Source organism: Thamnophis elegans, chromosome 4 (genome assembly GCF_009769535.1).
Source record: "Thamnophis elegans isolate rThaEle1 chromosome 4, rThaEle1.pri, whole genome shotgun sequence".
NCBI lineage: Eukaryota > Metazoa > Chordata > Lepidosauria > Squamata > Colubridae > Thamnophis > Thamnophis elegans.
In genome coordinates, this window is record NC_045544.1 from 130,853,191 (window position 1) to 130,866,559 (window position 13,369).

Genomic DNA, 13,369 nt, shown 5'->3' on the forward strand with positions numbered 1-13,369 from the left:
CCCAGTGGTTCATCATCCATCTTGCTGCTGGTTGTCCTCTTCTCATTCCTTCCACCAGCAATTTTGTCCTCTTCTCATTCCTTCCATCAGCAAAAAAACCAGAGCCTTTTCCTGGGAGCTGGGTTTCTATACAATGTGCTTGAAGTAGGATAATTTGAGCCTGGTCATTTGTACCTCAAGTGAAAACTCAGGATTGATTTGCTCAATGATCCATTGGTTTGTTTTCTTGGTTGGTCATATTATTCTCAGGAGTACAATCATCCATAATTAATCCATATTGATCTGAGATCCTGAGCAAAATTTTTCCATACTGCACTTTTCGGTTCAAAAGTTTTATTTCTTTTAAAACAAACATTTCATCATTCCTCAATCAGTAAAACATCGAAGTACAATTTTTTGTATGTCAAGATAGTTCTAGTTTCTAGCCTAATGTATACCCCTCCCTCCCTCCACCCCACCAACCTCCCTCCTCCTCCCCCCCCCAACTTCCCAGAACCTGTACACGGTATAGATTTTTAATAAACACAGTCTAAAATCTATTGAGAAAAAGAAATAAAGAAATTAATGACATTCTACATTGACCTTAGCTTCTTCTTGCTGAACTAACTTTAAACAATTTAAATCATTTCTGATCTTAAGCATAGGCCATACTGCACTTTTCATCGTAAGGGCAATGTTTCATTGAAGTGGGTATTAAACCACCCCAAAGGTTAAACTCTGTACCTATGCCTATTTCTGATTCTGGAAATGTTTGCTAATCCATCCCTTTTGCCTGTACATATTTTCCCCCAGGTTCTTAACTGTCAGAACAAAGTTTGCCAGGGATCTCTTATGAATCCGAAAGGGTTAATCCGAGGTCCCCGAGAGGAACCGATCCCCAGAGACAAATTACTACTCCAAGCAACTGAGTTTATCCATCTTTTCTACAACACACTTCAAAAGTGAGTCAGGTTTTTCTGTTTTGTTTTGCTTATTTTGAGCTTCTATCCTGTGATTCACTTCCTTTCGGCAATTTTGGAAGACCTTTTTAAAGACTCAGGCTGTGATTGGCATAATAGTGTTGCTCTAATTATAGAGCAATAAACTGTCTTTGTGTTGTCTTAAGTTTGTAAGTGAAACAAAAAGGAAAGAGCAGGTTATCAGGGAAGGCATCTCTCAGAACGGAGAAAAGAACTGAAGCAAAATTAGAGAACATTTACATTTGAACTCTGCTTCCACACATCCAAGCCAGAGCTGGGATTCAGCAGGTTCTGACCAGTTCTGGAGAACCGGTAGCGGAAATTTTGAGAAGTTCGGAGAACTGGCAAATACTCCCATCTATTCTCTGCCTCCCAAGTCCCAGCTGATCAGGAGGAAATGGGGATTTTGCAGTAACCTTCCCCTGCCACGCCCACCAAGCCACATCCAGCCAGCTATGTCACGCTTACCAAGCCATGCCCACAGAACTGGTATTAAAAAAAATTGAATCTCACCATTGATCCAAGCTGCTTTACATACAATCCTGCAACCAACATCAAAAACATTTTTGTGGGGTTATGTGAGAGGACTAATGGTAGTCTTGATGTTCTGACATTTTTTGTCTAGATAATGCAAATTATATAATGATGCAGTGATGCACACGGCATTCTTATATCAGACATTTGTGGCAGGTGCAGAGACCCACATCTGCATTCTCAGCACTTAGAGCCGAGGTGGCGCAGTGGTTAGGGTACAGTACTGCAGGCCACTTCAGCTGACTGCTATCTGCAGTTCGGCGGTTCAAATCTCACCGGCTCAAGGTTGACTCAGCCTTCCATCCTTCCGAGGTGGGTGAAATGAGGACCCAGACTGTGGGGGCGATATGCTGACTCTGTAAACCGCTTAGAGAGGGCTGAAAGCCCTATGAAGCGGTATATAAGTCTAACTGCTATTGCTATTGCTACTTGCATCCTTGGCAAGTCAGATAAAGGGACAACTTCATAGATAGGTAGCTCTACAATCTGCTCTCCTTAAGCCCTTCTTTCGTGCAGAGGCAGTCTGGAACAGTCTCACTTTGAAAGGAAGAAACCTGTCATGTTCAGAAAGCTTTGCCTCTCGGGGCTAGAGATGAAGGGTGAAGAACACACAAAAAACAATTGCCTTGGGAGGCCTGACCTTATTATCTCCAAATAGCTCCTGACAAGAGATTAGAAATATAATTGCTGAAAAACCACAATTTCTGTACTCTAGGAGAAATCAGAAGAGGGGGAGAGAGATGAAGATAAGCTAATAGGATTTGGCAGGACAGATGGAGGCCTCGGCAGGCCATTTGTGGCCTGCAGGACTGAAATTTGTTTGGGTAATTATTCATTTAGAATCTAAGCCGTGCACTGCTGGATCAGACTCCTGGCCCATTTCATTCAGCAGTCTGTTGTCACAGTGGGCAACCAACTGGCCAAGGAAACCCATCATCTCCCAGCAGATGGCCTCCTGAGATAGTCTCATGACCGTCAAGGCTAAGAACCAATAGCAATAGTAATAGCAGTTAGACTTATATACCGCTTCATAGGGCTTTCAGCCCTCTCTAAGCCGTTTACAGAGTCAGCATATTGCCCCCAACAACAATCCGGGTCCTCATTTTGCCCACCTCGGAAGGATGGAAGGCTGAGTCAACCCTGAGCCGGTGAGATTTGAACAGACGAACTGCTGAACTGCAGTCAGCTGAAGTAGCCTGCAGTGCTGCATTTAACCACTGCGCCACCTCGGCTCCAATGGCTGCTTTCTTTACTGTATATCGCACTATGTGCAATATAACAAAAGTCTGTATTATTTAGTATCTTGCAAAATCTAGGAAGAGCTTCCACTTGAGACCATACTGTAGAGCGCTAACAATTTTCATGCCTGCTGCATTCATATATCCAGCTTGCTTAGCTTTGGCTTAGTTCTGTGTGTGAACATTGCCATCTTGGTTCGTTCTATATACCACGGCAGGGGTGGTTCCTGCCAGTTCTAACCTCTTCTATAGAAGAGGTTCCACAAATCTACAGTGCCGTTTAGAACCGGTTTCAGCTCCCTCCCCCCACCCTCTGCACATCATCAAGATGAAGAGCGAGAGGAGGAGTTCTGGGAGTTGAAGTCCACAAGTCTTAAAGCTGTCAAGTTTGAACACCCCTGGGGTGCAAGGGTCTTGTAACTTGACAGATTTAAGACTTGCGTGCTTCAAATGCCAGAGTTTCTGAGCCAACATTTTGGTTGCTAAGCAAAAGCGTTGTTAAGTGAGTTTCACCACATTTTACAAGTTGGCCATGCCCACCCAGTCACATGACTGCTAAGCCACTCCCACACAGTCACCTGGCCAGCAAGCCACTCCCACAAAGCAGGCCACACCTACAGAAGAGGTTCTAAAAAAAATTGAAACCCACCACTGTACCAAGGTAAATGAAAGCAATGCCTTTACAGGTTTTATGTATCTGCTAAGATGAGATTCATCTTTCTTTAGTGTTTGTTGACTTCGGTCACTTTAAGTCATGTGGACCAATTCCCAGAATTCCCCAGCAAGGTAGCCTGGGTTGAAGTATATGAGGTTGGAAAACTAATCAAGGCATTTTTGTGCCTGTTTATGACTGGCAAAAGAATTTATATTGTTTTATTAGTTTCTTAGTATAATTTGATTGCTTATTAGTAACCTATGACTATCACTAAGGGTTCTATCTTATGATTCTTGATGAGTGTATTCTATTTTATTTTTCTTTATGTACACTGAGATCATATGCACCAAAGACAAATTCCTTGTGTGTCCAATCACACTTGGCCAATAAAGAATCCAATTCTATTCTAAAAGAATATTTAACCATGTAACTGGAGAAGAAAAATGGGGTTGAAGTTTCCTAAATATGCCTGTGCTTTTTTATGCGCTGAGGGCAATGGTGGAACAGTGATATAAACCAGGCAGGATTACTTGTTATAAATGGTTCTCTCCTTGCATTGATTATGTGACATCCAGTTGTTTTTGAGTCCTAACAATTACATAGATAAATTCCCCTTTCCAATCCTGGTTTGATGGGTTATGGCTTAGGCACAGAATATGAAGGCAACTTCTTTACTATTTATTCTTATTAGTAAACCATGGTTTATGGCTTTGCAGTTTGATAAACTACTGTGCTGATTATAGCTGATTAAACAAACCATGGTGTATTAAATGGTGGAAGCAAGTCATTAGGTGAAGGATTCTTTCTACTATCTTGAAAGCTGTATTTTTAATGTTTGGAGGCAGGGTTTTCAGACTACTTCTAATCTTACAAGCAAACCACGATATTATTGGCGCTGCAAGACAAAAAAAAATCTTATTATTATGACTCCTGCAGCAATGTGTCAAGGTAATGAGGAATTTTTACAGGCTCTCTTCTCCTCCTAGGAGCACCATCAATTCAGGATCACTCGACAGCCATAGGAAAGAATGATGGTTTTCAACATTCACTTGTTTCTTCTGTGCATCTCTTTGAGGGGGAAATCCCTGCATCATTTTGGAAATCTCTCTGAATTGTGTTACTTACCATTATTGCTTACTGTCCTGTTCCCCACTGATGCCATTTCCTTTATTTCCTTTGCAGGGCAGAAACGGAAGAGCACACAACACGGCTGGAAGCAGTGGCTCAAGAGATAGAGAGAACAGGAACTTATCAACTCACCAAAGAAGAGCTTATCTTTGCCACAAAACAAGCCTGGAGAAATGCTCCTCGGTGCATCGGGAGAATCCAGTGGTCCAATTTACAGGTGATCCGTTTGTTTTGGCTCTTACCAGATTCTACTGAAAAAGCCAAGGGTTCAGCTCATCCTATTCCATAGTGATACCTCCGCAAAAATGATAAGACAAAGAATGGAACTCTGGCCCAGCATTCTAGGACCCCTGCTGCCCCCGCGCCAGGGATGGGTTCCTGCCAGATCTAACCTCTTCTACAGAAGAGGTTCCACAAATCTACCGTGCCATTTAGAACCGGTTCCAGCTCCCTCCCCCCATCCATCTGCACATCATCAAGATGAAGAGCGAGAGGAGGAATTCTGGGAATTGAAGTGTGCAAGTCTTAAAGCTGTCAAGTTTGAACACCCCTGGGGTTTTTTTTTCTAAAGGGTTAGGGGTACAAGGGTCTTGTAACTTGACAGATTTAAGACTTGCGTGCTTCAAATGCCAGAGTTTCTGAGCCAACATTTTGGTTGCTAAGCAAGAGCGTTGTTAAGTGAGGTTCACCACATTTTGTAAGTTGACCACACCCACCACAGTCACATGACTGCCAAGCCACTCCCACTCAGTAACATGGCTGACAAGCCACTCCCACCGGTCACATAGCCAGCAAGCCACACCTACAGAAGAGGTTTTAAAATTTTTGAAACCCACCACTGCCCCGCGCATGCGCATGCTCCCGCCCCCATGGCCCGTTTTGAAGCCTCCTAAAACCAAAACCAAAACTGGGGCGGTTGGGGGGGGCGCACCGCACACCCCATGCTCCCTGGGCATGTGCATGCGACCCAAAGATGATGGATCTTCTCTTCATCGAAGTTGGAGCTACGTGATCTATAAGTGTCCTTTCTGTGAGGTTATTATCTACAAAACATGCTAAACTAACTAGTTTCTAAGATTCAAGTACGGGTTACCTAAGAGTTATTTAAGATTGCAAAAGTTATATTTCTGGGATTGGATTGGAAAGCAAACTTGGAAGCATGTAGTACTAATATTTTATTTTCTCATTTGCCGATTAATGTCTTTTAGGTGTTCGATGCTCGCAGTTGCACTAATGCTAAAGAAATGTTTGAACATCTTTGTCGCCATTTGGAGTATGCTACGAATGGAGGGAACATAAGGTATGAGCCATTATGTTTGTGTGTGTGTGTGTGTGTGTGTGTATTGCATTTGTGCTGATAAATAAATAAAGGGAGACAAGTATAGATCTATTTCAAGCTATTTAGCTCTCATCAGCTAGCCATACCCTTACTGGGAATCAAACCTGGGCTGTATTACATATCAGGCAGTTATATTAGCCACTAAGCCACTGGCTCTCTTCCTTTATCAGCTAGGCCAGGGAAATAGGTATGTACAAATGTAACATAGGCAACAGTAAAAATAATGGCTTTCTATCATGATGGTCTCTTGTGATGAGCCGATAGACAGAGAAAGGAAGCAGTATGCTTCCTCCCATATTTGGGCATACCAGGGGTTGTGACACTAAATACATACATACATACATACATACATACATACATACATACATACATACATTTCATCTGGATCTATAGAGTCACTGAGTAAGCTGTCATTCCCTCCCACTCTCTTGAAACAGGTCCACCATCACTGTCTTCCCCCACAGGACTGATGGAAAGCACGATTTCCGAATATGGAACAATCAACTCATCCAGTATGCTGGCTACCAGATGCCAGATGGATCCACTGTGGGAGATCCAGCCAATGTGGAGTTTACACAAGTATGTACAAAATAAATATCGAGAGTAGCGCCTTTTTATTACTATTATTAATTTATTAAATTTATATATTATTGATTGATTGATTTGTTTCCCGCCTTTATTATTTTTATAACTAACTCAAGGTGTTGAACATACCCAACACAATTTTCTCCTCCGATTCCTCCCCCACAATAACAACCCTAAGGGGTGGGTTGGGCTGAGAGAAAGTGACTAGCCCGAGGTGGCGCAGTGGTTAAATGCAGCACTGCAGGCTACTTCAGCTGACTGCAGTTCTGCAGTTCGGCTGTTCAAATCTCACCGGCTCAGGGTTGACTCAGCCTTCCATCCTTCCAAGGTGGGTAAAATGAGAACCCGGATTGTTGTTGGGGGCAATATGCTGACTCTGTAAACCGCTTAGAGAGGGCTGAAAGCCCTATGAAGCAGTATATAAGTCTAACTGCTATTGCTATTGCTAAAATAACCCAACTAGCTTTTCAGCTAAGATGGGAGTTTGAAGTCACAATCTCCTGCTTTCTACTCTGATGCTGTAACCACTAGACCAAACTGGCTCTATGCCTTCCATCTCCCTGGCAGCTTACAACACCATAAAAGTGCAATATAAAACAATGAGAGCATTAAAACATGAAAAACATTCACTGTTAAGGCATTAAATGTTAACAAGAGATTAAATAAAAGGGATGAATAAATGACTGGGATGGAGGTAGGATCTTCTCCTAATCTACTAACCAGCTCCAAAGTGGAACATCCCCATCGAGACCCCAGGGCAGTTGGCAGAACCAGGTTTTAAAGTTCCTTCGGAAGAGCAAGATGGTAGAGGCTGATCTTACCTTAAAGGGCATGATCAGAGATGGTATTCAGCCAGTTCTCTCCAGTTCAGGCGAACTGGTAGCGGCTCCGCCTACCTGCCCCGACATAATGTGCAAGCACTAGCATGCGCAGAATGCGGTGCATATGCGCAGATGAGGTGCATGTTTGCAAACTGGTAGGGAAGGTAAGTGAATCTCACCCCTGGGCATGATGTCCCAAAGGGCAGGAGCCACAGCAAAAAAGGCTCTACTCCTAAAACCCCACCAGCTTAAACTCCTAATATACCTCTTCTGCAATCCCATTGGGTGGGATTCTCAGTTAATGTGGATCCATGCCATAAAAGTCTTTGAAGACGATAACAACACACCTTGAATTGGACCTAAAATCAAACCCGCAACCCGTGCAGTTCCCACAGCAGTGGTGGTGTTACCTGGGCCACACAGGGATGCCTAAAGCTGTATGTGCCGCTACATTCTGCCTCCCTTATAGAATGCATTGCAATCAGAGGTAGGATTCAGCCGGTTTGGACCGGTTCGGCCGAACCTGTAGCGGAAATCGTGTGTGGGCCCGCCCCAGCTCTATGCGGTCCTATTTAGGCATGACTTTGAGGCCTGGCGCATGTGCAGAAGGTATGCACGCCAGCAAAGCGCATGCGAAGAAGGCCAGAAGGGGCGCCTGTGAAGCGAGCGAGCGCTCATGGGGCAAACCAGTAGTAACAAAATGTGAAACCCGCCGCTGATTGCAATAGTCCAAACATGGGATGATCAGGGCATTCCACCTTTTACCGAAACTGCATCCAGTTCCAGAACCCATAAGTCCTGTTCTTTGGGCGTTCAAGGATTCGAATACTTTGTCTCCTCTTAAGAAAGAAAGAAAAAAGAATCACCACCTTTCTCTTTCCCTTCTCTCAGCTCTGCCTCCAGCTTGGCTGGAGAGCCAAATATGGCTGCTTTGATGTGCTTCCACTGGTCCTGCAAGCCAATGGTCAAGACCCAGAATTATTTGAATTGCCGCCAGAGCTCATCCTGGAGGTGTCGATGGAGCATCCCACGTAAGCATCTTGGCTTCAGATGACAGGAGCCCAGACGTGTTTGTGACGGGTCAGCTGGGGGCACTCTATCAAAGCAAGATTGTGTGCGGAGACCTTGGGGCAGGTCGGCTTGGCTCTTGTTTGGTTAAAGGTGTCCTTGGAGATAACAGGCAAGCAAAATTGAGCCGAAAGTAATGAAACAGCAAGAATGTTTAGTCCCGAAGCTTTCCAGCTTTTCCTCATCTTGTGTTTAATCAAAATGAGCTTTTTCTCTCACTCTCTTAATGATTCAATAGGGGAAAACTTTCAGCAGATGCTAAGACTGCTGTTACAAAACAGAGTCCAAATATAGATAGCAAGGGCCCTTGTAGTCCAAATTTCCATTTATTTGGGTTTTTCCCCATCCAGCAAAGGAACTTAATGAGAAGTGGCTGGTGAAGTGCAGTGTGAATTTACAATGAAAGAACCAATAGGCTATCCAGTCAAAATAATAGATAATGGATGGCTTGTTAATACAACTCCTTGACAAGACAAGACAAGACCGAGTGGCTACTGATGTTCCCTCCCAAAGATTGGCCAAGTTTTCCATCTCTCAGGCTGGGGGGTGAAATTATACACCCCTCAGAGAGGGTCCGCAATTTGGGAGTCCTCCTGGATCCCCAGCTGACTTTAGAACACCATTTGTCGGCTGTGACCAGGGGGACCTTGGCCCAGGTTCGCCTGGTGCACCAATTGCGACCCTACCTTGATCGGGAGGCCCTTCAGACAGTCACTCATGCCCTTGTGACCTCAAGACTGGATTACTTAACGCGCTCTACATGGGGCTGCCCTTGAAGAGTGTTCGAAGACTTCAGCTGGTCCAGAACGCAGCCGCGCGAGCAATTGTGGGTGCACCCAGGTACACCCACATCACACCTATCCTCCGTGAGCTGCACTGGTTACCCATTAGTCTCCGGACCCCCTTCAAGGTGCTGGTCGTTACCTATAAAGCCCTACATGGCATCGGACCTGGGTACTTGAGAGACCGCCTCCTGCCGATTACCTCCCATAGACCGATTAGATCTCACAGGTTAGGTCTTCTCCATCTGCCAGCCAATGTCGGCTGGTGACTCCCTGGGGGAGAGCCTTCTCTGTCGCAGCTCCAGCCCTCTGGAACGACCTCCCCGTGGAGATCCGGACCCTTACTACCCTCCCAGCCTTCCGCAAAGCCATTAAGTCCTGGCTGCTCCACCAGGCCGGGGGGCTTTCGAAATATCCAGCCCCACGGAAACTGTGACTGTTGTGGATTTTAAAGTATTGTTTTGTTTATTTATCCCCTCCCTTGTTTATTGTAAGCCGCCTGGAGTCCTTCAGGAGTGGGCGGCATACAAGACAAATAAAACTAAACTAAATTAAACTAAACTAAACTTGTGATCCTTTCTGCAGATATGAATGGTTTAAAGACCTGGACTTGAAGTGGTATGCCGTTCCAGCTGTGTCTAATATGCTCCTTGAAGTTGGTGGGTTGGAATTTACAGCCTGTCCTTTTAATGGCTGGTACATGGGGACTGAGATTGGCGTACGGGACTTCTGCGACGTCCGGCGCTACAATATTCTTCAGGTAACCCTTTGTGAAGGTTGGTTGGGTGGTTAAAGTGTGTTTCAGGTGGCCAGAGGGATCTGCAGAGGGTAGGTGCAGACCAGTGGTGGGTTTTAAATTTTTTTAGAACCTCTTCTGTAGGTGTGGCCTGCTTTGGGGGAGTGGCTTGCCGGCCATGTGACTGGGTGGGAGTGGCTTGCCAGCCATGTGATCAGGTGGGATTGGCTTGCCGGCCATGTGACCAGGTGGGAGTGGCTTGCTGGCCATGTGACCGGGTGGGAGTGGCTTGCCGGCCATGTGACCGGATGGGCGTGGCCAACTTGTAAAATGTGGTGAAACTCACTTAACAACGCTCTTGCTTAGCAACCAAAATGATGGCTCAGAAACTGGCATTTGAAGCACACAAGTCTTAAAGCTGTGAAGTTACAAGACCCTTGCACCCCTAACCCTTTAGAAAAAAAACCCCAGGGGTGTTCAAACTTAACAGCTTTAAGACTTGTGGACTTCAACTCCCAGAATTCCTCCCCTCGCTCTTCATCTTGATGATGTGCGGATGGGCGGGGGCAGGGATCTAGAACCGGTTCTAAACAGTAGATTTGTGGAACCTCTTCTATAGAAGAGGTTAGAACTGGCAGGAACCCACCCCTGGTGCAGACAATAAAGGCTGTATCTGTATGCCATTTTCAATGAAGCTAGAATATGACACACGGTTTGTCCCCCATTTTGTCTGCTTGATCCAGGAAGTGGGGAGAAGGATGGGCCTGGAAACAAACAAACTCTCTTCCCTGTGGAAAGACAAAGCTGTTATAGAGGTGAACGTTGCTGTGCTCCATAGTTTTCAGGTGAGTGGAAAAAGAAGAAGCAAAAGGTCGCTCTTCTCTATTTCTAGCCACTTCCTTTGCAGCGAGAAGGTCTGAAGTTCCCCCCCCCCTCCCCAAAGAAGAAAAGGCTTTGTTGGAAATCTTTGCAAACAACTAACCCAATCAGGGGTGGGATTCTACCTGTTCGGACTGGTTCGGGCCAACCGGTAACTCTGACAATCAGCTGGGACTGAACTGGTTTGCTCCACCCACCCTTGCATTTTACTGACCTAAATATTCTCAGCTGAGTTGCACGGCAGAACAGATTGCCGCAGCTCAGCTATTTTCCTCCCCACCAATAATGCGACAGGTAAGTTTTCTTAAAACTATGCATGTGCGCGAAACTCGCGATCACCGAACCAGTTGTTAATCTGGTAGGATCCCACCACTGAACCCAACCATTGATTGGATTAGTTGTTTCTAAATTGTTCTGTTGCTAAGCAGCAGGAGTGTCAAACTCAAGACCCGGGGGATGGATCCGTCCCGCAGGGTGCTTAGATCTGGCCTGCGAGGCTGCCCTAGAAACAGCAAAGGACCCCCCCTCGAGCTCCATTTTCATTGGCAGATAGTGGCAGGAGGCCGTCGCAGCTGAAAACAGAGCTCGGGAGCCTGTTTTCACTGGCAGAGCACTCCAGCCACCACAGATGTCTCTGACACAAGTGACATCAAGCTGGCCATGCCTACCCTGGCCACGCCCACTCTGGCCCACCCCGAGGTCAAACACAATCCTGATGCGGCCCTCAATGAAATTGACAGCTCTGCTAAGCAGCATAGTTGTTAAATGGATTTTTGCCCCATTTCATGACCTATCCTGCCCCTGTGAATTGCTGCAGTGAAGTTACTGAGACAGTCGTTAAGTGAATCAGACTTCCCCATTGAGCCAGCTTGTCAGAAGGTCACGAACAATAACCCCATGATCCAAGGATATTGCAACTGTTGTAAGTACAGTTGCCAAGGATATGACAAATTTGGACCACAGGATACTGCAATGGGTGTAAGTGTGAAAAACAGTTGTAAATCGCTTTTTTTCCCCAGTGCCGTTGTAAACTTCAAACGGTCACTAAACAAATGGTTGTAATTCAAGGACTGCCTATAAGGCCATGTACCCGAAAGTCTTCTTAACAAATGTGTACACTGGCGCCAAGTAAGTTTTACATGTCTGTGATTCTTTCTAGAAACAAAGCGTCACTATCATGGACCACCATTCTGCTGCCGAATCCTTCATGAAGTACATGCAGAATGAATACCGGATTCGTGGGGGGTGTCCGGCTGATTGGGTTTGGCTGGTTCCCCCCATCTCGGGTAGCATTACCCCCCTCTTCCATCAGGAGATGTTGAATTACATTATTTCACCCTTTTATTATTATCAGGTGAGCTCAGTTCAATTCAGTTGGTTGCCCGGTTCACATTAGCATCTTTCAATTCAAAATCGGCAATGTTTTTTTTCCCCCCATGAAACATTGGAAAACTGGGTTTTGTAATTATTTTATTTTTAACTAGTGCTGATAACCCGGCGTTGCCTGAGTATTTATTTATAGGGGGGAAATGTCCGGACCAAACGTAATTTCTAATGTTGGATCTTCCCCGTTACCAGAGGGAGGTCCTTGTGGAGTACTGTGAAGCCTTTACCATGGCAACTCCACTGTGCTGCACAGTAGAAGCCATTTTAAGGCACAACAGGCTGTATCATAACAGAACAACACCACCCCCCTCCCAAGGGGTGTTAGGAGTGTCTTACCCCCACAGTATTTGTTTCCAGAGAGTAAGTCATCTGTGTACAGAGTTTGGTTGAAATTGCTCGAGGCATTTCACACACAGAGATGTATGTATGTATGTATGTATGTATGTATGTATGTATGTATGTATGTATGTATGTATGTATTAGATTTCTAGTTTATAAGTAACTCAAGATGACTAACCTACCTAGCATTCCTCCCTCAACAGCCCCATGAGATAGGTTGGGCTGAGAGAGAGTAACTTGCCCAAGTTACCCAGCTGACTTTCATGCCTAAAAGGGGATTAGAACTCACAGTCTCCAGGTGATTGGCTAAAGTTATCCAGCCAGCTTTCATGCCTAAGATGGAACGGGAACTCACAGTCTCCTGGTTTCAAGGCCAGAACCTTAACAACCACAAATTGGCTTCCATTACATTGGAACCAATATATTAGGGATATATAGAATGGATGGATGGATGGATGGATGGATGGATGGATGGATGGATGGAGTATTTTCCCCAGGTTCTAAGCATAATTCCCATGAAAATTGAGTCCAGACTACCAGTTCACCTCTGCCACCAGCTAATTCAAACTTAATCCATTCTTCCTTCCTTCTTTTACCCTTATCCCACATTTCATCTAGTTCTAAGCAGAAATTTAGAAAAGGTAATTTTGGGGAGCAAGGAATATCTTAGAACATTATTAAGGGAGCAATTGTTTGTGATCAACACAAAATATAAATATATTATAACTAGGCTTGGCAATGATAAGAGGTATGGTGATGGTGGCACAGTAGTTAGACTGCAATATTGCAGGCTACTTCTGCTGACTGCCAACTGCCTACAGTTCAGCAGTTTGATCCTGACCGGCTCAAGATTAACTCAGCCTTCCATCCTTCCGAGATGGATAAAATGAGGACCCAGATTGTAGGGGGCAATATGCTGG

General features: G+C 45.0%; 1 protein-coding gene across 1 annotated transcript in view; it reads left to right on the top strand.

Moving 5' to 3' along the window:
- The first annotated feature begins 816 nt into the window (after positions 1-816).
- The window catches only part of NOS2 (nitric oxide synthase 2), a 38,070-nt gene continuing 25,517 nt past the window's right edge, over positions 817-13,369 (top strand). The window contains exons 1-8 of the mRNA XM_032216329.1: positions 817-941; positions 4,569-4,731; positions 5,723-5,814; positions 6,291-6,432; positions 8,151-8,290; positions 9,695-9,869; positions 10,589-10,690; positions 11,884-12,078. Of these exons, the coding sequence (XP_032072220.1) occupies positions 832-941; positions 4,569-4,731; positions 5,723-5,814; positions 6,291-6,432; positions 8,151-8,290; positions 9,695-9,869; positions 10,589-10,690; positions 11,884-12,078 (1,119 nt within the window). The 5' untranslated portion in view covers positions 817-831. The remainder of the gene's footprint in view (positions 942-4,568; positions 4,732-5,722; positions 5,815-6,290; positions 6,433-8,150; positions 8,291-9,694; positions 9,870-10,588; positions 10,691-11,883; positions 12,079-13,369) is intronic.